Source organism: Protopterus annectens, chromosome 13.part0 (genome assembly GCF_019279795.1).
Source record: "Protopterus annectens isolate FY-2018-M chromosome 13.part0, PAN1.0, whole genome shotgun sequence".
Taxonomy (NCBI): Eukaryota; Metazoa; Chordata; order Ceratodontiformes; family Protopteridae; genus Protopterus; species Protopterus annectens.
Genome location: NC_056747.1, coordinates 1,171,520,057 through 1,171,546,479, shown reverse-complemented (window position 1 = coordinate 1,171,546,479; position 26,423 = coordinate 1,171,520,057). Strand labels below are relative to the sequence as shown.

Here is a 26,423-nt window from a genome sequence, read left to right as displayed (position 1 = left end):
GTTCCACAGTACTCCGGAATATCCTTCTATGAAGGACCACCCAAAGTTCATCTGGCTGAGGGCTCTATCCCATCAGTTGAGGAGTGAATGAAAATGACAATATCAGATAAAAAATTATGTACTCACCATAATGTTACATTGGCGTTGTCCATTTTCATTCTTCCTCAACTTCCCGCCCTTCTAACCCCATTCCCTTTGTTCCTGGAGAGTCAGATCTGAAACCCATCAGTTGAGGAAGAATGAAAATGGACAACACAGATGTAACGTTATGGTGAGAAAATAACTGTTTTTTTTCTGGAGTTGCATTCTGTATTTATTGTGAACCTTATATTCAGTTCATCCATTCTAGTTTTGACAGTTCAGCTCTGCATCCATGTTATGGCTGAGTGAGTAACAGCCACAGTGATGAGGCCTTTTGATAGCAGTCCTGGTATGCAGCAACAATGTGGGATGGGTACCTCCAAACTGGATTTGATTTTGCTGCCCACTTAGGTTTTCGTGTTAACAAGAATATTAGAAATGTTCACAGTTATTTCTTTAAATACTGCTGAGGAAGGAAGGGGTGGTGGTGTTAGAGATAGAGATTTGTTTATTTATTTATTTGACTTGATAGTGAAGTAAGTTATCTGATCCTTAGGCCCTTTTTTCATGGCCTAGGCTGCAGGGGACCAACAGTTGCTGGTTATATGTACAATAAAATCGGGTAAAACAAAAATATTTGAAAATAAGATAGTAAAATTTAAACAAGAGGACATGGAGATGCACAAGCATAGAATGTGAAACTTAACACAAGACAAAAAGAAATTGGCAAATTATATACAGTGTTTGCAAACATAATGATGTTATTTACATTGAGAGAACAGAAGATGAGTAAGGCATATAAGAGTCAAAAGATAGGCTAAGATCATGGGTGTTAAGTTTTGAATGAGAAAGAGAGGAGGGATGGGTGGTTTGCTTCTCAAGGCTGAGTGAAATTTTTGACCTGAACTGTAAAGTAGTTAGTTGATCATAGAAGTACGTGCAACAGTGGATGTTAAGTTGTCAATCTCGCCTTCATTCTTGCTGGATGGACTCGGCACTTGCTAAGCTCGAGAGCTAATTTTACCAGCTCGAGGCAACCCTATATCCCATGATGCAAGGCGGAGATTACTCAGATCTCGTTTGCTTCGCTAACGAGGTGCCTTCTTTACCAGCTCTAGGTAAGTGAACATTTTAGAGACTTTTCCTCTACCCCCCCCTTTAAATTTATATATATATATATATATATATATATATATATATATATATATATATATATATATATATATTGTAATTTGTTGATTATCGACTTACTTTAGCCCTATTCCGTCAGTGTTCCTTCTTTTAGAGTAAATATTCCCTTGTCCCTAGTTAGGCCTTAGGCCTTCCCCTCCCTAAATTTTTTTCTGTCAGGGATTGTTTGTGTGTGACTGTGTGTTATCCCTGTTTAATTTAATTTAATTTGTTGGACTGAGTGTTTTTGTGTGTGAGTGTATTACTGGTGTTTCATCGACAGTTATGTCAAAGGACACTAAGGTCTCAGGCTTCAAGAAGTGTGACTCGTGCTGTCAGAAGATGTCTCTGACAGACGGTCACACTTCTTGTGTTTATTGCCTGGGACCTTCGCACCTGCAGGACTCTTGTGCTATCTGTCATGTTTTCAGCCCAAGAGTCCTGCAGGAACGAAAAAGTAAGCTCATATTAAGGGGCTTATTAAAGCCCGAGAGCTCCCCGACTAAGTCGGCACCGGGGAAGCCCTCGAAACCTGTTAAGCCTTCGGCTCAGGCTTCCAAGCAGTCGGCTTCAGGTTCTTCCTCACCAGGCTCGAGATCGGCTCCAGCCAGAGCCGATCTTTCCATACCAATCTCAGTATCGGCTCCATCCGGCGCAGATACTGTCAAATCCAGACACTTAGTGTCTGCTCTGGCTGGAGCCGACGTATCTTCGACTCCGATGGCTCCATTGATCTCAAAAAAGAGATCTCGATCCCCTTCAGTGGAATCTATACATTCGGCTCCGAGATCACCCTTGCTCTCTGAGCGGAGCCATCAGAGCCGATCTTCTCGGTCATCCAGGCTATCTGATCACGACCTTGAGAGAGTGGTGAGTTGACTATTAAAGTCTCAGGCATTGGCCCAAATACTCCATAGCCCATCTCAACAGACGGTAGCTATCTCACATCCACCGAACATTCCTCCTTCGACTCTCTTACAGAGCTCGGAGCCGGAGCTCCTCGGTACCGTTGTGACTTCGGAGCCGATACCACCCCTTTTGGCTCCGTCGTCCTCGGCTCAGATTTCCTCCTTGAGACCTTCATTGGAGGGATCCGGGCGTCTGGTCTCTCTTGTCGGCTCCAAGGGGGCGAGTGGCATCGGACCCTTGTCCGACCCCGTTCTCCCTCTCGGAGCTTCGGCGTTGGTGAGCTCGGCCCCGACATCTGCCTCGGAGCCTTCCCTCTCGGTGAGGCCTGGGGTTCCTATCTCTTCGGAGCGGGAACTTTCTGGTCTCTCTGACGGGGGAGCCTTCGAGGTGATGGGGAGTGTACTAGCCCCTGGGCTTAGTCAGCGGACAGTTCCATCAGCTCCTCCCACTACAGTGCCTGCTGACGTCTCTTCCCACTCTCTTGCTCCCGGACCCAGAGATCCAACGCCTCAGGTTTCCCCATTGGGAATATCTTCCTCTTCCGAGGCTTCTCCTGATCCGTCAGGAGAACCCCCGCATAAGAGGACATGTAAGAGGAAACATTTAGACTCCCCTGAGTCTACTACATCAGATACTGACTTGGATGAGTCGGAGGGATCCCCAAGGTCCTCCTCTGAGGATGTCTCATTTTCAGACATCCTTGAAATCCTTAAGCAGAGGGGGAAAATGGCCCTCCCTTAATCCCTCCGAGGACGAGTCAGTATACCTGGAGGCGTTCGGATCTCGACCCTCCACCTCCTGGGTGTCTCTGCCTTTCGACCCTCTCATGGAGGTAGTGGCTCGGAAGGCGTGGATGGCTCCAGATTCGGTGGAACCTATCCCTAGGAGACCTTCAAAATTTATTACTGCCCCACAAGATAGACAATATTTAACAAAGGGTGTCCCAGTTGATGCCATGGTGGTGGCTGCTGCCACCAAGAAGGAATTAGCTGATCCTTCAGTACCTGTCCATCCTCCTAATAAGGATTCTAGGACTATGGACAGGTATGGTAAGCGGATTTTTTCTTCAGCGACTTTTGCCATGAGATCGCTGAACTACTTATGCCACTTCACCCGCCTTCAAAGAGATGTTCTTAAAGAGTTGGGAGAAGTTTTACAGGATCCGTCCGCTGCTGGGTCTCAGGATAAGAGTAGCTCACAGCTAGGAATCCTTAACTCCATTGCTAACTCCTCCATGCGGCTCATTTCTTATGCAGCCGATGGAGCAGTAGGGCCGCAGGCACAGGAGTGGCTTTAAGGCGTCAGTCCTGGATGCGGCTTTGTAATTTTGCAGACCCCTTCAAGGCGTCTTTCACAAACTCCCCCTTTGATGGCTCGACCTTGTTCGGTCCTCAAGTGAAAGACACTTTGACTAGATGCGAACAAGATGGCAAGACTCTTTCTGCCGTAGGAGTCCGTTTCTCCACCCCTTCTAGACCTTACCCCAAAGGACAGAAGGGAGGGAAAATGTGGTTCCGCAAATCTCAAGGAGTCACGCCTGACGCACAAAGTCAGTTTACCCCCAGAGGCAGAGGGGGTAACCATAATAGACGCCGCCCTAGGGGCAGATGTGGTCCACAGAATCAGGGTAGCAGAGAGCCTCTTTCTGACCAACCCTTCCAGCATCCTTGAGGTGTTGCCCGATTGTCCGCCTTCGGAGGCAGTCGGGGGAAAATTATCGCTGTACCCAATAGCCTGGCTTTCCCTTTCACAAGACAAATGGGTACAGTCAATTATATCCGAGGGTTACAAAATTCCCTTTATTCAAACCCCAATTCAACAAAAGGGAACCCTTCCGGACGTTCCACCCGGTCTAAGGGAACTAGCAGTACTAGAAATATCAAAACTGCTAGTAAAAAGAGCCATCCAGCCAGTCCCAGCGGACCAAATAGGATCCGGAATCTACTCAAGGTTCTTTTTAGTTCCAAAAAAGACAGGGGACTGGAGACCAATATTAGATCTGAGCAAACTCAACAAGTTTGTAAAGAAATCAAGATTCCGGATGGTCACGCTTCAGTCCATTCTGCCCTTTCTGGGCAAGGACAATTGGATGTGCTCAATAGATCTTCAGGATGCGTACTATCACATAAAAATTCACAGACGCTCCAGAAGATTTCTCCGCTTTCGGCTAGGGACCAGTCACTTCCAATTCAGAGCCCTGCCCTTTGGACTCAGCCCCAGACTGTTCACCAAATGCATGGCAGTGGTTACGGCTCACCTGAGACGTCAAGGAATTCCGGGTGTTTCCATATCTAGACAACTTGGCTCCTCACTGCCACCACCAGGCATCCGCTTCTCCAAGCCAGAAATTACACCATTCACACTTGCAGAGGGCTAGGAATTTCTATAAATTTCGAAAAATCTGCCTTGTCGCCTTGTCAGTATATTACTTTTATAGGCGCAAGATTGGACACCATACAACTTTCAGCAAGGTTGACAGACCAAAGGATCTTGGACATTCAAAGACACGTCCAAGTGATTCTATTCAGCAACAAAATTCAGGCCAGATTTGCTCTGAAAGTACTGGGTCTTATGGCGGCTGCCATAACAGTTCTTCCCCTCGCCCGCTTTTACATGCGGCTTCTACAATGGATGCTATTCACCTAATGGTCTTTTCAACAACTTCCCATGTGTCACGAGATCATAGTAACTCCAGCTTGCAAAAGACATCTGACTTGGTGGATATCGTCCCCTCAAATCCATCAAGGCAGACCATTTGTTCTTCTTGCCCCGGTTGCCACGGTTACATCGGACGCCTCCCTGATCGGGTGGGGGGGGGCATTATCAGGGCAGAATGGTCCATGGCACTTGGCAACCTTTCGAGTACCATCTGCACATAAATGTTCTGGAGATGAGAGCAGTGCTTTTAATGTTGCAAGCCCTCAACGACTCTCTTCCCCAGGGAACTATTGCAGTCCAAACGGACAATATGTCCGTAGTGAGGTATATAAACAAACAGGGCGGAACCAAGTCCTATCCACTGTGTCGAGAGGCTCTCGGACTTTGGCAATGGGCAATCTCCTCTCACCGGTTTCTGATAGCAACGCACATCCCCGGGAAATCCAACATCATAGCAGACAGATTGAGCAGAGCTATTCTCATGCCTCACGAGTGGTCTCTCAAACAGTCAGTGACGGAAGAGATTTTTCAGAAGTGGGGCCTTCCTTGCTGCGACCTTTCGTTACACCTCAAAACAGCAAATGCCCAGACTTCTTCTCTCTCTTCCCCTTCCAGGCCATCCCCAGAGACGCTCTAACCCAAGATTGGCCCCGGGGACTTCTTTATGCTTTTCCTCCTTTTCTGCTGATACCTCAGCTAATTCAGAAAGCAACCGCCTTGAGAGCCAAGTTGATTCTCATTGCCCCTTATTGGCCTCTACAGATATGGTTTCCGTTCCTACATCATTACCTCTTGGTACAGCCATGGCATCTGGACCCGGTTCCAGATCTTGTGACCCACCAGTCGGGTCAACTGCACCAATCCATACCTTCTCTCAGCCTCACTGCTTGGTTGCTCCACTTCCATCCTTAGCCAGGCTTCCTGTGATTTCTAATCCTGTACGGGATATCATAGTAGCTTCCCTAAAATCTTCTACCAGAAAGATCTACACTAGTAAATGGCAACGTTTCTCTTTCTGGGCAAAAGCTAGGAACATAGACCCCTATAATGCTCCAATTCATTCGGTATTGGACTTCCTAGCTGACATTTTTAATTCAGGATCCTCTTCTTCCACAGTGAAAGTTCAACTGGCAGCCATTTCAAATTTTCATATAGGCTTTTTGGACCACAACATTATGTCACATAAACTTTGCAAGGCATTCCTTAGAGGTATCTTTTTATTGAAACCTCCAGTTAGAGACCCCCCACCACAGTGGGATCTAAATTTAATTTTAACATCCTTGATTCTTCCCCCGTTCGAACCTGCAGCTACCTGTTCTTTGAAATTGCTTTCTTGGAAGACACTTTTTCTAGTTGCCATTACATCTGCCAGGAGAGTGTCTGAGCTTCATGCTCTCTGTGTTCGCCCTCCCTATCTAATATTCCACAAAGACAGGGTATCCCTAAGAACTAATCCGTCTTTCTTACCAAAGGTGGCATCACAGACTAACCTAAATCAGTCCATTGATCTTCCAGTATTTTTACCAAATTATTCTGATAGAGCTGAACAAAAGTTACATTATCTCGATGTTCACCACCAGCTCAGATGTTATCTGGATAAGACAAAAATTTTTAGGAAATCTGATCAACTATTTCTATCCTATGCAGAGAACAAGAAAGGCCTTCCAGTTTCTAAGGTAACTTTATCTAGGTGGCTGTCTTCTGTGATCACTTACATTTATCAGCTCAGAGGCAAAGAGTTGGTTTCTAACCCAAAAGCCCATTCTACCAGAGCTCTAGCTACATCTACAGCTTTTCAAGCTAGACTTCCAATAGACACTATTTGTGCAGCAGCCACATGGGCCTCTCCTCATACCTTTGTTTCACATTACAAATTAGATTTGGTCTCCAGAGACAGAGCAAATTTTGGTTCCACCGTTCTCAAGAGTCTGTTCCATTGAGCCACCCAGGATAGAGGTGCTAGGGGCGCGGTCCCATCCAGCAAGAATGAAGGCGAGATTGACAACTTAACATTTAGAAGTTATGTACCTACCATAACGTTCCATGTTAGTTGTCTTCTCTTGCCTTCTTTCTTGCGTCCCGCCCTCCATCCCCCTAGCCTGGTCAGACCGGGAAGATTATACATCTTCTATTAAGAGGTTATTACCTTTTTCTAGCTGTTCAACTCCTAGTGTCACTAGATTATGTTGATCCTTTCTAGAGGGTTATGATGTTATTTAGTATCCTTATTTTCTTCCTCTTAAGTTGGAAGAAAATACTGCTATTTCTTTAGCTACCAAACAAGATCTGAGTAATCTCCACCTTGCATCATGGAATATAGGTTGCCTCGAGCTGGTAAAATTAGCTCTCGAGCTTAGCAAGTGCCGAGTCGGAGCCGAGGATCGGCTCCGAACCCATCCAGCAAGAAAGAAGGCGAGAGAAGACAACTAACATGGAACGTTATGGTAGGTACATAACTTCTAATTATGTAGTAAGTAATGTACTTCTTAGAATTTATTATCCATGGCATTCAAGTAGTGTTTCATGTTTGTAGTTGGCACCCCCCCCCCCCAATCTGGTGTCTCTTCCAGAACCAAAAAAAGATCTCCAGAGTTGTTGACTAAAATGATGTACTAATAGCTCTTTTCTACACCTAACACACACACACACACACACACGCGCACACACACACGTGCACATACACACATGTTGATAAGGGTGCAGTCAGCACTATGTAAGAGTTTCCAATTGGTACTTGACTTGCAAATCTGCATTTCAACTTTAGATGTGACAAGGGCCTCTGCATTACAGCTACCATGAAGCTTTGCTGACTGTAGGTAAACACTGGTGTTTGCTGGTACTGGATGTCTATTGCTGAAACAGGAATGGATTCACTAAAGTTGCTGCTGTCACTGTCTGAAATGTGCATGATGCAGTGTTGGTGAGCAGGTTATTATCGACTTATATTATTTTATTTGCATTGACAATGAACAAATACATTTTTAAGTAAAACTTTGGCTGTACTCCATATTTAAAAATAATAGAAATATGTCATTACTGTATCAGCCAAATAATTCTGGAGGTGTGACATAAGATAATGAATATGATAGCTAGCCATTTGCTGTATTGGAGGATGGGAAAATGTGGGATGTCCAGTCAAAGTGAAACACTTCTGACAAGAGCAGAGGAATAAGGAAGGGAAAGACAAAAGCCAAGACTAAGGCACCTATAGTGAGAGGGACGCAACATAGAAAAGTATCAGAAGCAGTAGGGAAAGTAACTGAATTGAACTGAAATGAAAAGATAGAGACTTCTGCCAGTATAGTTCAGATGGTTGAAACTCTGAGCTTCTAATAGGCTTCATCCTTTTGAGGTAGGGCTGAGTCCCTTGGTATCCACTTAAATGTGATATTCTAAGCAAGTTACTTGACTAGACAAAAGCTATTGGGTTACCCTGAAGAAGTCATTAGTATTCATTTGGCCTTGCTCAGTGACGACAATTAAAAGACTATGTTAAAAATGTCCTAGTTATAGATTTCAGGAAACATCTGATGTTCATCGTGTTACCCTGCTGCAGTCATCACACTTGGGTTATCCTGCCGCCAGACAGTCCCGCAGTCGGCCCGAATTCCAAAGTCTTGGTCCGGCGTCAGTTGCTGTCGCTTCTTCCCTGACGTCAGTGCGCCAAGGGTATATAAGAGGCATCCAACGCCATTTTCTTCAGTCTTTCTTGCTGCGTGGTGCCCGAAGCAGAAGCAGTTCGCAAGTGCCGGTCGGCCGACACCTGAGATTTTCAAATCGAGTTTCAATCCGAAGTCTTCAAAGCTAAGTACCCCGTTGGGGAACCTTTTCTTGCCTCAGTCCGATGTCAGAAAAAGTTAACAATTGCATTTCTTGTGGGAAGCAAATACCTCATAAGGACATTCATTCTTTTTGTATACCTTGCCTAGGCCCAGACCACAACGTCACTGGTTGTCGGTTTTGTGCTAGGTTCAATAAGCGAACTATTAAGCGACGCTTTGATTTCGCATGACACTACTTCGGTAGGAAGTTTAATTACACTATGCCGTCAGAGCAACCGACTACCGGCGTGCATAAAAAACGCAAAGATAAAGAAAGGCAGCCTAGATTCAAGCCAGACTCCGAGCCCTCGGCTGGGCCGGTCGCAGGTTCTCCAGTATTCAGTGAGGCGCCTACGCAGCCCCTGGCTACCGCTGAATTGGATCCCCAGACCACTTCAGATTCTCCAGCAGAGAGTTCTAGGCCGACGCAGCCATTTTCTTTAGGCCCTACCGACGACATTGCAGTAGGAGAAGCCGGTGCTGTAGAAACACCTTCGGTTTTTGAAGGTGTATTCAGACCGACTACTCTCACCATAAAATCTTATGCTAAGCTTAAGACTCCTCTAAAACCAACAAAGACTACTCTTCAGTCTCCAGGTCAAGACCCTATGCCTAAGAAACATGCTTAAAATGGCTGAAGATTTAATTTCTTTGATCAGGGGTTCCCAACCCCGCCCGACAAAAGGCCTGGACAAGAGGAGGATTATGCCTCCTCTGATCAAGTGTCTGTTTCCTCAGGCTCCTCTGAGGAACAGAATTACTCCTTTCCCCCTTATGAAGATTCTGATGCTGAAGACTCCATTCCCTCAGCTTCTCCCCCTGAAGATTATTCCTTTGGGGAAACCTTACATACCATGAGGGAACATTTCCACTGGGAAGGTCAGGACTACTCCTACTCAAAGAAAAGGCTCCGAGAGTTTATTTTACTCCCCCAGCACAGACCCCTTGCTATCCCCCCAGATTTAGACATTGTGGATGATGTTTTCTTAGAATCTAGTCTAAATCCAGATTCTCTGCCTCCTGCTCCAGCCAAACCAGATAGATACTATTGAGTGCCTGACTCACACAAATTCCTATACAAAAGCCCTGTTGCTGATCCAGAGACAGTCTCCCAGGGTCCCAAATGGGCTAAGGCTTCTATGGCTAAAAATCCTGTACCCTCTGAAAGGGACTCCAGAGCACTAGATAGGTGGGGGAAGAAGGTTTACACCTCCGCTACTCTAGCTATGAGAGCACTAAATTGTCAGTTTCACATGCTTAAATACCAGCAATTCCTAATGTCTCAAATAAAACAAAAGATGGTCACGCACCCTCAACAGTCTGAATTCAAGGAAATGCAGGATCTGTTGCATGCAGCTGAACAGGTGGGCAAACATACTTTACAATGTGGTTTTGGTGCCTTGGAAGCTTCCTCTAGAACAGCTGTTACTGGGTCTGTTATACGTAGGCATGCTTGGTTAAATGATCAATCTCTGCCTGATCATGTTAAAGCAAAGTTACTAGATACACCCTTACAGCAGGCAGTCTTATTTGGGGTTAAAGCAGAGGAGGTTTTAAAGAAAATGGAGGATAAGGCAAAATCTATGCAGACGGTCAAAGATTTCTTACAAGTACAGCCCCCACACTTCAGCAGAAATTGGCCAACAAAAAATAGGTCTTTTCCAGCTTCTGACAGACCACAGAGGGGTAAATACAGGTGCCCAAGGGGCAGAGGACAAGCACAAATACCTTACAAACCTCGCCAATGGGACAGTGCAACACAGAAGGGAGGAGAAGACAGGCCACAAACTACTAGAAGGCAAACACAATGACTTATACCTCAAACTGCCAAGCAAAACTCTCTTGGCAGCTCCCTTGGGAGGAAAATTAGCACTTTTTGCAGACAACTGGCGCATCATCACAAAGGACAAATGGGTCCTAGACATTATCTCACAAGGATACAGATTCCATTTCCACACCTTGCCAAGGATAAAAGGAATGCCAAACCTGCCACAAAATCAATGGGCTGTGGCACAAAAACAAATTACAGCTCTCATGGACATGAGAGCCATTCAACTGGTACCTACACAGGAGCAAAGCCAAGGATTTTACTCAAGGCTCTTTCTAGTCCCCAGAAAGGACAGTGCTTGGAGACCCATTCTGGACCTTTCAATTTTAAACACCTTCTTGCAAGTACCCAAATTCAAGATGCCTACACTACAGCAGCTTCTTCCCATGTTGGGCAAGAAAGCTTGGCTAGTAATGTTGGACCTCAAGGAGGCATACCTGCACGTTCCTATCAGACAAAATTGCAGAAGATACCTCCGTTTCATTGCAGGCTCAACCCATTACCAATTCTCTGCACTGCCCTTTGACTTATCTACTGCACCCAGGGTCTTCACAAAATGCTTGGCACCAGTAATTGCATACTGCAGACAAAGAGGAATTCAGATATACCCATACCTGGACGACTGCCTCATCCAAACAGAAAGCAAGGACATTCTCTTACAACAGCTGGCTTTTGTAAAACATCTTCTAAGTTGCCTAGGGTACACAGTAAATGAAAAGAAATCAAAACTGGTGCCCTCACAAAATATGACATTCTTGGGTGCCAGCTTGAATACAACGGCCCAGATGGCTTATCTGACGCCAGACAAACAACTACAATTAACTCAATACTTCAGAACAATGGCAACAAAGACCCAACTCCCTCCAAGAAAAATTCTGCAGGCCTTGGGCTTCATGGCATCTTGCATGCTTCTAATACCATTTGCAAAACTGCATATGAGGAAATTACAATGGTACCTAAAAAGCGTATGGACTCAACACAGCCACAGCTTGGAAACAACGATACCTCTCATTCCCTGCCTTCAACAGGAGTTTCTATGGTGGTCACAGGCATGTCACCCCAACAAGGGTCAGCCTTTCACTTTACCCCCAGCCAGGCAAACTATCACAACAGATGCATCGGACTATGCCTGGGGGGCACACATGGCAGGACGGTGCATTCAAGGCATATGGACTGCAGATCAAAGGAATCTGCACATCAATCAAAAAGAAATGCTAGCTGTACAAAATGCTGTGACAGCTTTCAAGGACCTCTTACATCCAGGACAGCTTATCATAAGGACAGACAACACCACAGTAATGTGGTACATAAACAAGCAAGGGGGTACACACTCCTACCCTCTATGCAGGCGAGCAATGACCTTGTGGAACACAGCACTGGCTTACCAAATTCAATTACAAGCTCAATTCCTGCCAGGAAAAAAGAACACATTGGCAGACGACCTAAGCAGAAACATCAGGGATCCCCACGAGTAGAAACTGGATCCACAAGTATTTACAATGATAACTCAAAAATGGGGGCTCCCAGACATAGACCTGTTTGCCAGCCCCCAAAACTATCCGCTAACAAAATTTTGCACAAGGACTTTTCACCATCAAGCTTGGAAAGTGGACGCACTCTCATTCAGTCGGAAAATGCTGACAGTATATGTCTTTCCTCCATTACCCCTTCTCACAAAGGTGCTGCTGAAAGTCAGGATGGAGAGACCCCGAATGATACTCATTGCCCCAGACTGGCCACGCCAGCACTGGTACCCACTATTAAGGAATATGGCCCAGGGCCCACCATGGATTCTACCACAAATTACCCATCTGCTCGCACAGCAAGACAATCAGATTCTACACAGCCAGCTCAAAACCTTAAACTTGGCTGCATGGCAAATCACCTAAGCAACCAGCCAGCTCCTCTCTCACAAGCTGTTATGGATGTTATTCTGGAGGCCAGGAGGCCCAGCACCAGGAAAGCCTACTCAGACAAATGGAAAACGTTTTGCGCCTGGAACCAAGCTAAAGGCCAAAATACCCTTCAGCCTGACATACCTCAGATTCTGCAATATTTAACTGAGATGTTACACAAAGGGCTTTCTTTTTCATCTGTTAAAATCCATGCCTCAGCTATTTCAGCTCACTACAACACGGATCCTCCCTTATTTTCACATCCACTCCTAAGGCAGTTTCTCAGAGGGGCCAAAAACATTAGGCCTCCCAGGAGAGCACCAACACCTACTTGGGACCTCAACTTTGTTCTGGAAAAACTTACGCTACCTCCTTTTGAGCCAGCTTTCTCAGCTGACTTAAAGTTTATATCAAGGAAGACTGCCCTGCTGCTAGCAATTACTTCAGCAAGAAGAGTTTCAGAGCTTCAGGCACTAATGGCAGTAGAGCCTTTCCTCATTTTTCATCAAGACAGAGTTTCTCTACGAACTAACCCCTCCTTTATGCCTAAGGTGGTATCCAGTGTGGCTCTAAATCAAACCATCCATTTACCCACCTTCTTTCCAAATCTACAGAACAAAGGAGAAAGACTCCTACATTCCTTGGACATTCACAGACAGCTACGTTACTACTTGGATAAAACTAAGGTTTTCAGAAAATCTGACCAGCTTTTTGTATCCTATGCTACAGCATCACAAGGAAAGGCTATCTCTAAACAGACCATTTCCAAATGGATAGGACATTGCATACGTTTTTGCTACACCCACCATGGAAAACCAGTTCCTGCTAGCATAAAGCCCCACTCTACCAGGGCAGCAGCTACATCTACAGCCTTACCTCAGGGGGGTGCCAACCAAGGATATTCTGGAAGCTGCAACTTGGAGTTCAGTACACACCTTCACCAAACATTACCACTTACCACTTTACTCTAAGACTAGAGCTGGCTTCGTCACTGCAGTTTTGCAGGGCCTTCTAGCCTCCTCTAACCCTGTTTGACTCCTCCACCCATCCTTAGCTTTGGGATTCTATCCAAGTGTGATGACTGCAGCAGGGTAACACGATGAACATAGTACAGTTTTGTACCTACCATAAATGTAGATGTTCGAGTGTATACCCTGCTGCAGTCCAGGTTACCCTCCCTCCATCCCCCCTGAACTAGCTGAACTTATCTCTACCACTCTATCCTATACTACCTCTGTGGTGTATTTGCTTGTGCCTATGGGTTTTTGTTTTATTTTTATATAGCTATATGTTTAAATATATACATATATATATATATATATGTATATGTATATGTATATGTATATATATATATATATATATATATATATATATATATATATATATATATATATATATATTTTGCCTACCTATTAGGGGCACCTGACATCTGGGGCAAGAAAAACTGAAGAAAATGGCGTTGGATGCCTCTTATATACCCTTGGCGCACTGATGTCAGGGAAGAAGCGACAGCAACCGACGCCGGACCAAGACTTTGGAATTCGGGCCGACTGCGGGACCGCTTGATGGCAGGATAACCCAAGTGTGATGACTGCAGCAGGGTATACACTCGAACATCTACATTTATGGTAGGTACAAAACTGTACTTTCTAGAGGAAGAGAGCAGATAAAAAAGGAAAATGTAGAAAGGGGGATATGGAAGACAGTAAAATGTGTAGTGGAACTGTCTTATGGTTGATGTTTGATGCCAGCATACCTGTTTGTGTCTTTCAGCTTTTCCCGGTTAGGGGTCGCCACAGTGGAACTCCAGTCCACTAATGATTGGCAGTAGATTTTAAATACTGGCTTGCCAGGCCTAACGCACAACCTTCAACGAAGGATTGCCCATTGACACAACACATGTCGCTACACAGAAGACGCTCTGAGAATCGAATGGGCAACGTCTAACTGTGAGGCGACAACGCTACCCCAGCACCACCACCGCAGTATACCTAAAATGGTTGAGTAACACAGAAACTGCTTGACGATAGGCAGTAAAACTTCAGTTTTGATTTACTGGCTTTGCCCCTCCATCACATTACTCATGAGTGTCAACCCTAAACCCCTATCCTTGTACCAAACCCTTACTCTAACCCTCAAAAACTCACATACATGCACCACCAGGTCTATCCCTTAACTAGCCTTTGATCTAACCCGAACTAGCAACCTCTTTCTCCATCTCTCATGCACACACACACACACACACACACACACACACACACACACACACACACACACACCCCTCTTAAATCCACTCCCTTACCTAGCCCTAATTGCAACCCTAACCAACAAACACTTACACAAATTCCCACTCTAACCCACTTGCTGTACATAATGCTTTTTGATGAAAAATGCAAAGAATGAATTTGGTCACTTTACCTACCCAAACACAATGTCAAACTGCTATTCGACAGTCCAACCATTTCTATATCTACCCTTCTCTACATAGATACATAATTAATTTATAGAGAGAGATGTGTACATGGATCCTACTTGCTAACCAGGCAGGCCCTCTGGACACAAAAGTCCCTGTTCAGAAGTGACCCAGTAGCAATGTCAGGTTTCAGTGACTTGCTCAGTCATACAGTAGACAAAGAAAGGCTGTAGCGCAGGAACTAATGGTTAGAACCTTAACCTCTGCACCCTCTACTATCCTTTAACCCTTTTTGGATGTTTTTTTTTATTTTTATTATTGATCCGTCTTAAAGTTATTGGGGACAGGCAGCCTTTTGTGGGGCATACCTATGAAAGGATAGGGGTAAATGTACACTTTTGTATCAGGATGCATTTTCTTGCATGCTTTTATCTGAATATACAATAAAAATCTCTTCAAGGGTTCCTAATGCCTGAGTGAATATAGGTTATTAAATATTTTGTAATCAGGAAAGTCCTTTGAAGATTTACTACTACACTACTTGCATAATCTTAGCTGCATATCTGTGTAAGGTAAGTACTTCTGGACTGTCATATTCCTTGTTTTCACAAGTTTCACACAGAATAGGTCTGTAAGTAGAACTTTATTTTTGCATGATTCCTCCTTTTCCTCTTCCTTACCTTCTGTTCCTTGGTTTACTTTCTGTAAATTATATGAAAAAATGTGTTATCTTGAGTTTCATGGGTAGATTAGATTTGTCATATCTTCATTGTTTGAAAGAAAAATTCAGAAGCCATCTAGGCACAGTGTGCCTTGGCTTAAAATTATATAGCCGAAACTTTCATTTTCATGCACTTCTTTTTCTTTGTATTTCAGCAATTATAATTGTATTTGATGTAAACGATGTGGCCTCCCTACAGCATACAAAGTAAGTGAAGACTTAATCTGGCTTCCTAACCTTTGGGTATGTCTAGCGTTTCATTTCTGTGAGTTACAGAATGCTTTTGTTTTGCCTTTCTTGTGAATAGCTCTCTAACTTCCTGTAGAAACTCATGGCAGTCTCATCAAAGGTATAAAACTTTTTTCATCATAAAACAGAAAAAAACAGTCCTGTTTATAAATATATGTCTGTGTATGTGTGTGTGTGTGTGTGTGTGTGTGTGTGTGTGTGTGTGTGTGTGTGTATATATGTGTGTATATATATATATATATATATATATATATATATATATATATATATGTGTGTATATATATATATATATATATATATATATATATATATATATATATATATATATATATATATATATATATATATAAAATGTGTGTGTGCGCGTGTGCATTAATGCTGCCAGTGATGTTACACAGATCAATACGGCACAAATTCAAACACTTTGAATAAATTTGAGGTATAGTAATAACATAAATTTGAGGTATAGTAATAACATAAAAGATGTGTGATATTCGGCAGAACTGGAAGATACTGTTAACAGATGATAAACTGGGGGAGATATTAACTGAGCATCCCCTGTTTTGTTTTAAACTTGTTAAAAATTTGAAGGATGTGTTATGCAATGATGAACATAGGGACACCCAATATCTGACAGGACGACAGGGTACATTTCCCTGTAGACACTGTAAAGCCTGTCAATATATTAGAGGTGATAATGTGTTTAGGCATCCAGTGTCAGGTAAGCAATATTCCTTGAAGGAATATGCTGATTCTCATACCAGAAATGTTACTTATTTAGCTGAGTGCACAGTATGATATTCATTCTATGTCGGTAAAACTAACTGTAAGCTAAAAGAAAGGATATTACAACATATGTCAGCCGTGAGAAATGGTAATGTACATAATGCTTTTATTTCAACATGTGAAGTTGAATAAGGACCATTCTTTTAATTTTATGGTATTACAGATCACCAAACTGTCTAGAAGAGAGGGTGATCTGACTAATGAAACTGAATATAATGAAACTAGATGGATCATTGAACTGGGTGCGGATAGATTTCCAGGTATGAATGCTGTCATCCCGATTAAGCCCACCTTGAAAAGGAGGAGGGTACAGTATTAAACTATGATTGCTTAATGGGTATTTTAAAAGTTCAGTTTTACTGAGTGTATGTAATGTCTGAGGAAGGGTTCACAACCTGAAAGCACTTACTTTGTTGTACTGATGTTCATCGTGCATTACAGCTGCAGTAATCACATATGGGTTTTCAGCCGGCAGGCGGTCCCTCGGTCGGCCGAATTCCAAAGTCTTGGTCCGGCATCGGTTGTTGTCGCGTACTCTTCTGACGTCAGGAAGGCTAGAGTATAAAAGACACAGCCGACGCCATTTTCTTCAGTCTTTTTTGCCACGCGGTGCCCGAAGCAGAAGCAGTTCGCAAGTGCCGGTCGGCCAGCTCCTGAATTACGAAAAATTTTGGAACCGAAGTCTTCATTAAAGCTAAGTACCCCGTTGGGGAATTTTTTCTTGCCTCAGACCGATGTCAGAAAAAGTTAATAATTGTATTTCTTGTGGGAAGCAAATACCGCATAAGGATTTCCATTCCCTTTGCATACCTTGTTTGGGCCCAGACCACGACGTCTCGGGCTGTCGCTTTGTGCTACCTTCAATAAACGCGACTATCAAGCGTCGGGCGGAGTTAAGCCCCAGCACTTTTTGGTAAGCGTTTAATTATAAAATGTCGTTGGATACTCCACTACCGCTATGTCTAAAAAGCATAAAAGGACCGCCAGACGAGGACGCGGTCTCCACCGACCACACCAAGCAGGCTCCACGTGGTCCGGTTCTCAGTGAGACGCCTTTGCAGTCCCTGACTACCGGCGACACTCCCTGGCGGGTCTTCTGTACCGAGACCGCTGGTTCTTGGCCCTTTCCCAGACTACAACCCGAAGCCCCTGCTTATGTCGAGCCTACCAATGTGGATAGATCTACATCCACCCATGGTGTATTTAGGCCTTCATCATCTTTCTATCAAGGCCTTCACTAAATCCAAAACAGCCAAGCAACATACTAGGCCTGCTACACAAGGCCCAACACCTGGGCCCACGCCTAAGAAGCACATGCTTAAAATGGCTGAGGACCTTATCACTCTTATCAGAGGCTCCCAGGCCCCTCCGGACAAGAGACCCAGAGTAGAGGAGGATTCTCCTAATTCTGACCAAGAATCCATTTTATCAGAACATTCTGATGCTGAAGAACACTCTTATTCCCCTTTCGAGGATTCGGATGCAGAGCAGTCTATTCCTTCTGTATCCCCCTGAAGATTTTTCTTTTGAAACCTACACTCCTTGAGAGAACACTTCCACTGGGAAGGCCAAGACTTTCAGACTCCAAGAAAAGGCTTAGGGAGTTTCTCTGGTTACCTCAGCACAGACCTCTGGCTATTCCTCCTGTTTTGGAAGTATTGGATGATGTATACTCGGAGGCCTGCCTTAATCCTGATTCTCTGCCTCCTGCACCAGTTAAGCCGGATAGGTATTACAGAGTACCTAATTCTCATCAGTTCCTCTACAAAGGCCATAATGCAGACCCTGAAACTATTTCTCAAGGCCCTAAAGGAATTAAGGCCTCCACGGCCAAGAATCCACTCCCTGCGGAAAGGGAATCAAGAACTCTAGAAAGGTGGGGTAAGAAGGTTTATACCTCGGCCACCCTAGCCATGAGGGCCTTAAACTGCCAGTTTCATATGATTAAATATCAACAATTCCTGTTATCACAATTAAAGACCAAAATGTCACAGCCTGAACAACCAGATTTAAAAGAGTTGCAGGATATGATGCATAGTGCTGAACAAGTGGGTAAGGACACCTTACAATGTGGTTATGATGCCTTAGAGGCCTCCAGCAGATCGGCCGCTACCGGATCAGTCATTCGCAGACATGCATGGCTAAGGGAACAAAATCTGCCAGACCATGTGAAAGCAAAAATTCTGGATGCACCTTTACATAAGGATGTTCTTTTTGGTGCTAACGCTGAGGATATATTACGTAAAATGGAAGAAAAAGCAAAATCTATGCAAACTGTCAAAGCTTTCTTACAGGTTCAGCCACCACGGTTCAGCAGAAATTGGCCTTCAAAAAACTGGTCCTTTCCAACCACTGACAAACCCCAAAGAGGCAGATACAGACGCGGAAGAGGCAGAGGACAAGCCCAAGGGTCCTATAGAGGCAGACAATGGCAATCACCAGCACCAAGAGGTGGTGACGACAGTGCACAGCAGTACAGGAAGCAGACTCAATGACTCCCTCATTTCCATGCCAAGCTAAATTCAACTGGCAGCACCTTTGGGAGGGAAACTGGCACTATTTGCAAACAATTGGCATATTGTCACAACAGACAAATGGATTCTGGACATAATAAACAGAGGCTACAAATTCCATTTTCACACTCTTCCAAAAATGAGAGGCATGCCAAACCTACCACAAAATCAAAGGGTAGAGGCACAACTACAAATTGCAAAGCTCCTAAACATGAGGGCTATACAAAAGGTACCTACGCACCAACAAGCACAAGGTTTTTATTCAAGGCTTTTTCTGGTGCCAAGAAAAGGAAGCGACTGGAGACCCACATTTCTTCTCGTGCCAAAATTCAAGATGCTCACATTACAGCAACTCCTTCCCATGCTGGGCAAGGGGTTTTGGCTGGTAACATTGGACCTCAAGGAGGCATACCTGCATGTCCCAATCAGACAAAGTTGCAGAAGATACCTCAGATTTCTTGCAGGTTCAAAACACTATCAATTCTCTGCATTGCCCTTTGGCTTATCTACTGCTTCAGAGTATTCACCAAGTGCCTGGCAACAGTGATTGCATACTGCAGACTTCAAGGGATACAAATTTACCCTTATCTGGACGACTGCCTGATCCAAGCGGACAGCAAACACTTGCTTATGAAACACCTGGCATATGTGACACGCTTACTGCTTTCTCTGGGATACACCATCAACAAGGAGAAATCAAAGCTAACACCCTCTCAGAAAATAACCTTCCTGGGCGCCAGCTTGGACACAAACCAGATGGCTTACCTTACACAAGAAAAACAAGGGCAACTATCTCATTACTTCAAAATACTTGCAAAAGTACCAGGCTTACTGCAAGGAAAAATCCTGCAGGCTTTGGGATTCATGGCATCTTGCATTCTTCTTATCCCATGCTAAAGCTGCACATGAGGAAACTTCAATGGTACCTAAAAATCTATGGTCTCAACACAGTCACAGCTTGGAAGCGGAGATTCCAATAATTCTCTATCTTCAAAAGGAATTCATATGGTGGGCCCAAGCATGCCAAGTAAACACAGGCCTCCCATTCTGCAAGCCTCAAGCTACACAAGTCATAACCACAGACGCTTCAGATTACGCCTGGGGAGCGCACATGAAGGACAGGTGCATTCAGGGCAGATGGCCCCAAAAAGAAAAGCACCTTCACATCAATCAAAAAGAAATGCTGGCAGTAATAAATGCAATCTCAGCGTTCAGAGAATTCCTGCATCCAGGACAATTGCTCATAAGAACAGACAACACCACAGTAATGTGGTACATAAACAAACAAGGAGGGACTCATTCATACCCCTTGTGCAGACTAACCATGACTCTTTGGAACCTAGCTCTGGAAAGACAGATAGAACTTCAGGCACAGTACCTGCCAGGAATGGAAAACACACTGGCAGACACTCTGAGCAGGCATATGACAGACCCTCACGAATGGAAACTACATCCACATCGTATTTACAGAGATTGTTCAAGCGTGGGAAGGCCAGATATAGATCTTTTTGCCTCCCACAAAAATCATCAATTAAGAAGGTTTTGCTCAAGGACCTTCCACCCAAAGGCCTGGAAAGTGGACGCCTTTTCCTTCACATGGACAACTTGGTCAGTTTATGCATTCCCACCACTACCTCTACTGCCCAAGGTACTTTTGAAAGTAAGAACAGACAAGCCGAGATGATACTGATTGCTCGGACTGGCGAGACAACACTGGTATCCACTCCTGAGGAGCCTAACACACACTCCGGCCGTGGCCCCTACCTCTAACACCTCTACTGCTGACGAGAACAATTTCAAAACCCTTCACAGTCAGCTGAAAACTCTCAGTCTCGCTGCATGGAAAATTCCTTAACATCACATCAGACACTACTCTCCAAAGAAGTGCAGGATGTCATTTTGGAGGCCAGAAGACCATCCACTAGAAAAGCTTACTCCGCCAAAATGGAAGCTGTTTTGTTGTTGGAATGAAAACCAGGCAGGACCCTAGAAAATTGAACCTACCTCAGATTTTACAGTACCTAGCTGAACTTTTGAGCAATGGACTTTCATTTTCCTCAATCAAAATACATGCCTCAGCAATCTCTGCAGAATTCAACATGGATCCTCCTTTATTCTCACACCCACTCCTACGACAGTTCCTCAGAGTGGCTAAGAACATAAGACCTCCAAGGAAACAGCCAGTGCCAGCTTGGGACCTTAACTATGTACTGGAAAATTGACATTACCTCCCTTTGAACCAGCTGCTTCAACAGAATTACAATATTTGTCCTGAAAACAGCTTTTCTCCTGGCCATCACTTCAGCTCGAAGAGTATCTGAGTTACAGGGCCTCATGGCGGTACAGCCATTCCTGATATTCCATGAGGACAGCGTTTCCCTTGATACCAACCCCTTCCTTTATGCCAAGGTGGTATCTAGGGTAGCCTTAAACCAGGCCATACACCTTCCTACCTTCTGCCCCTAACCCCTCAAAACAAAAGGGAAAGGCTGCTTCACTCTTTAGACATCCATAGGAAGCTACGTTATTACTTGGACAGAACCAAACCCTTCAGAAAATCAGATCAACTCCTCGTTTCCTATGCTGTGGGGGGTCAAGGGAAACCTGTTACTAAACAGACCATTTCCAAGTGGATTGGTCACTGCATACGCTTTTGTTATTCCTTTCATGGAAAGCTTGTTCCTACTGGTATCAGACCCCACTCCACTAGGGCCACAGCCACCTCCACAGCCTTCCTCAGAGGAGTGCCTACTAAAAGATATCTTGGAGGCAGCCACTTGGAGTTCTGTACATACCTTCACAAAACACTACCATCTGCCCTTATACTCCAGAACAAGAGCAGGCTTTGCCACTGCAGTTTTGCAGGGCATTCTAGCTCAACCCAGTTCCGTATAGTACCTACCACCCTATGCATAGCTTTGGGATTCTACCCATATGTGATTACTGCAGCTGTAATGCACGATGAACATAGTACAGTTTTGTACCTACCATAAATGTAGATGTTCGAGGGCTATTACAGCTGCAGTACAGGTTTCCCACCCTCCTTCCCCACTTGGTAAGACCTTGGGGTCTGCATAACTATTCATACCTGCTGACTGGGTTATCCTGCTATGTTTTATTTGCTTACTTTTGTGTATTAGACTTATTTATGTATTGCCTTCCTTTTGGGGCACCTGACATCTGGGCAAGAAAGACTGAAGAAAATGGCGTCGGCTGTGTCTTTTATACTCTAGCCTTCCTGACGCCAGAAGAGTACGCTGACAACAACCCACGGACCAAGACTTTGGAATTCGGACCGAGGACCGCTTCGCCGGCTGAAAACCCATATGTGATTACTGCAGCTGTAATAGCCCTCGAACATCTACATTTATGGTAGGTACAAAACTGTACTTTTTACTCATTTCATTAAAACTTGTTTTTACTACAGCGTGGTGGTCCAGACATCTCTGTTGTTTTACATAACCAAGAAACTGCATGCAACAAATTTATGGGAAGGGTTCATTGACTAAAATGTCTTACCCCAAGGATAAGCAACCTCTTTTTTGCAGTGTCAGAAATCACAACTTCAACTCTTGCAAGATGTTCTAGGACCAGGCTGACAAACTGCAGTGGGGGATGGTTACTTGTGATACTTGGATATGTGAATACATTTCAGATATATTTATTATAGCTGTCCTTAATTGAATCAGTAAATTTATGTGTGTATTTATTTGCCTTAGTAAATATGTAAGTGAACTGGCTCATGGGCCATTTTCAGCCATGACCTGGACCACACAGACAAAAACAATAAACAGTAAACAATGTTAATTACAGTTAACAAGTGGAAAAAGCATTGCATGTTTAATAAAAGGTGAGCAAAAATAAATGAATAAAATAAGATAAGAACACAACCTAAATAATAAAATATGTGAGCAAAAAAAATACAGATGTATTGAACTTTTATAACAAATCTTGCCAGAAAATTGAAAAACAAACAAACAAACAAAAAAAAAACAAAGTAAAGGTTTGATATTGCAGATCAGCAGAGGTACATATCTATCCCAGCAGGGGGTGCGGGGCCCCCCTTTAAAAAAAAAAACTTTTTCCCCCAAAAATTGCTTTCAGGGTAAAAGAAGGCCGCCCCCTTTCCCTTCCAAAGGGCCAAAACAAAAAAACAGCCCAAATTCCAAATTGGGGACCAAAAGGAAAACCCGGGTGTCCCCGGGCTGGGCCGCCCCCCCCAAAAAAAAAACCAATGAAAACTCCAAGAAGAGCTAAACCCAAACATAAAACTACTGTTCAGTCTCAGCCTTACTACAGGATATGTGCCCAAAGAGTGACATACAGCAACAGTGGTCCCTCTCCATAAAGGTGGTGCCTCAACGGATCCTGGAAACTATCGCCCCATAAGCCTGACTAGCTTGGTCTGCAAAGCTATGGAAAGGATCATCATGGACCTCATAAATAAAGATATTGGGGACCTACAGACACTGGATCCTACCCAGTTCGGCTTTAAGGGCAGATTCTGCCTCTTAAACCTGGTTGATTTCTTTGAAACGGTCACCAAGGCCATTGACGAGGGGAAGGTGGTCCACACAGCCTACCTGGACCTCGCAAAAGCCTTCGATACAGTACGCCACTCGGGCATTATAGAGAAGCTCACCAGCTTAAATATAAACCCCTATGTCACTAGATGGATTGCAAACTGGCTCAAGGACAGAACCCACATGGTTAGAATTGCTGGAGCCATGTCAGACTCCAAACCAGTTACAAGTGGTGTCCCACAAGGCTCAGTCCTGGGACCTCCCTTGTTCGGTATATATTTCTCGGAGGTACAGGCCAACATGGAAGGACTGTGGCTGACCAAGTTCGCAGATGACTGCAAACTGGGCGCCATAATCGAGACTCCAGCCGACACAAGCATCCTCCAAAAGGGCCTCATAGAAACAGACAACTGGTGCCAGAGCCATGGCCTCAAGCTAAATGCCAAAAAGTGTATAGTCATCCCCTTTGGCAAAAACAAAGTGTCCACAAATTACCACATAGGTGGTAATCCATTAAGTACAGAAGAAGTAATTAGGGACCTGGCGACCCAAGTTGATAGCAATCTCTCATTTGATAACCACGTGGCCAAAGTGGTTAGAAAAACATTTTATATAGCCCACCTAATCATGAAGGGATTCACATCTAGATCAGGGGAGGTCATCGCCTCTTTACTCATCCCTCATCAGGCCCATAATTGAGTACAATGCCCCTTTTGGGATGTACCTTACCAGACACCTGCAGCAACTGGAAAGACCCCAAAAGTACCTCACCAAGAGGATCAAAGGGCTCAATCAGATGCCATATGCTGCCCGGTTAAAGAAACTCCAGCTCTACTCAGTGGCATACCGCCTGTTCAGAGGCGATCTGTGCCTGACGTATAAAGCCATGTCCAATTAATGGACATGCTGCACCTCAGAAAATCCAAATCCCATCGAGCTACGCGCTCGAGAGACTTGAACCTCAGCACTGAAATAAATAGGACATGCTGGAGGGACAGATTCATAACCCAGAGGCTCCCTTCATCACTCTGGAATAAAATCCCACTCCAGGTTAGGCAGAGTCCCTCATTGACGCTCTTCAAGAGGAATCTTGAGTGGATGGGAGATCGTAGGTTTACCCCGGGTATCACTTCTGTGTCACTGTTAGACAGGGGCACAGTATACTAACCTTGAAAAAGGGCATAGCAAAATAAATTTGAAATGGGTGGCGAAAGCCAAACACATTCTGGCTAGGCTTATAAATGCCCTAGGGCAGATAGCCTAGTATGAACCTATGAACCTATGTCAGCTGTGAGAAATGGTAATGTACATAATGCTTTTATTTCAACATGTGAAGTTGAATAAGGACCATTCTTTTAATTTTATGGTATTACAGATCACCAAACTGTCTAGAAGAGAGGGTGATCTGACTAATGAAACTGAATATAATGAAACTAGGTGGATCATTGAACTGGGTGCGGATAGATTTCCAGGTATGAATGCTGTCATCCCGATTAAGCCCACCATGAAAAGGAGGAGGGTACAGTATTAAACTATGATTGCTTAATGGGTATTTTAAAAGTTCAGTTTTACTGAGTGTATGTAATGTCTGAAGAAGGGTTCACAACCTGAAAGCACTTACTTTGTTGTACTGTTTTACTCATTTCATTAAAACTTGTTTTTACTACAGCGTGGTGGTCCAGACATCTCTGTTGTTTTACATAACCAAGAAACTGCATGCAACACATTTATGGGAAGGGTTCATTGACTAAAATGTCTTACCCCAAGGATAAGCAACCTCTTTTTTGCAGTGTCAGAAATCACAACTTCAACTCTTGCAAGATGTTCTAGGACCAGGCTGACAAACTGCAGTGGGGGATGGTTACTTGTGATACTTGGATATGTGAATACATTTCAGATATACTGATTATAGCTGTCCTTAATTGAATCAGTAAATTTATGTGTGTATTTATTTGCCTTAGTAAATATGTAAGTGAACTGGCTCATGGGCCATTTTCAGCCATGACCTGGACCACACAGACAAAAACAATAAACAGTAAACAATGTTAATTACAGTTAACAAGTGGAAAAAGCATTGCATGTTTAATAAAAGGTGAGCAAAAATAAATGAATAAAATAAGATAAGAACACAACCTAAATAATAAAATGTGAGCAAAAAAAAAACAGATGTATTGAACTTTTATAACAAATCTTGCCAGATAATTGAAAAAAAAAAAAACAAAAAAAAACAAAGTAAAGGTTTGATATTGTAGATCAGCAGAGGTACATATCTTCACCCCTTGCTATTTCCATGCAGCTGACCATCAGCTGCATTAGCTCCTGTCTTCATTCACTGGTTTACTGTGTCCACTTCAGCCACCCCTGGGCTCAACCAGCTCACATCTAGTGCCAGTAAGGATATCAAGGACACTGGTACAGTGCCATACAGCTGCCAGGTAGTGTGCCCTAATTCCCAGGATGAGCAAGCCAGCATTGGCCACTCAATAAAGAGAAGTATTTTGATTGTCATGATGATCACCTCTGTTAGTTTCCAGTGGATTGCCAAGCAAAATGTACTTGTGCCACTACTCAACACTGGTGTCAGCGGTTCTCTACCTCTTTATTTTGTTTTAATTTAAATTTTTGTGGTCTGTAGGCAGTAGACTATTGGTCTCTGCTGGTGTCACTCCATGATCTCTGACACTAGGAGACAACCTGACCCCCCCCCCCCCTGCAAACCTAATCAAGTAATTCCCCCTGTGTGACGAGATTGAGACATCACAGTGGGGTATCATAATGGCAACCGTAGGGATTTTTCTGTTTGTTTTATGCTCTACTCATTAATGCATAGAGATCTTTTACTTTCAGCTGGGCACC

The 26,423-nt window shown here is 44.0% G+C and overlaps 1 protein-coding gene across 1 annotated transcript in view; it reads left to right on the top strand.

Annotated features, from left to right (window-relative positions):
* RAB34 (RAB34, member RAS oncogene family) overlaps positions 1 to 26,423 on the top strand; it is a gene marked incomplete in the record, with an annotated part of 431,068 nt that overhangs the window by 250,045 nt on the left and 154,600 nt on the right. Inside the window, 1 exon segment of the mRNA XM_044055175.1 lies at positions 15,652 to 15,703. Coding sequence (XP_043911110.1) covers positions 15,652 to 15,703 — 52 coding nt within the window.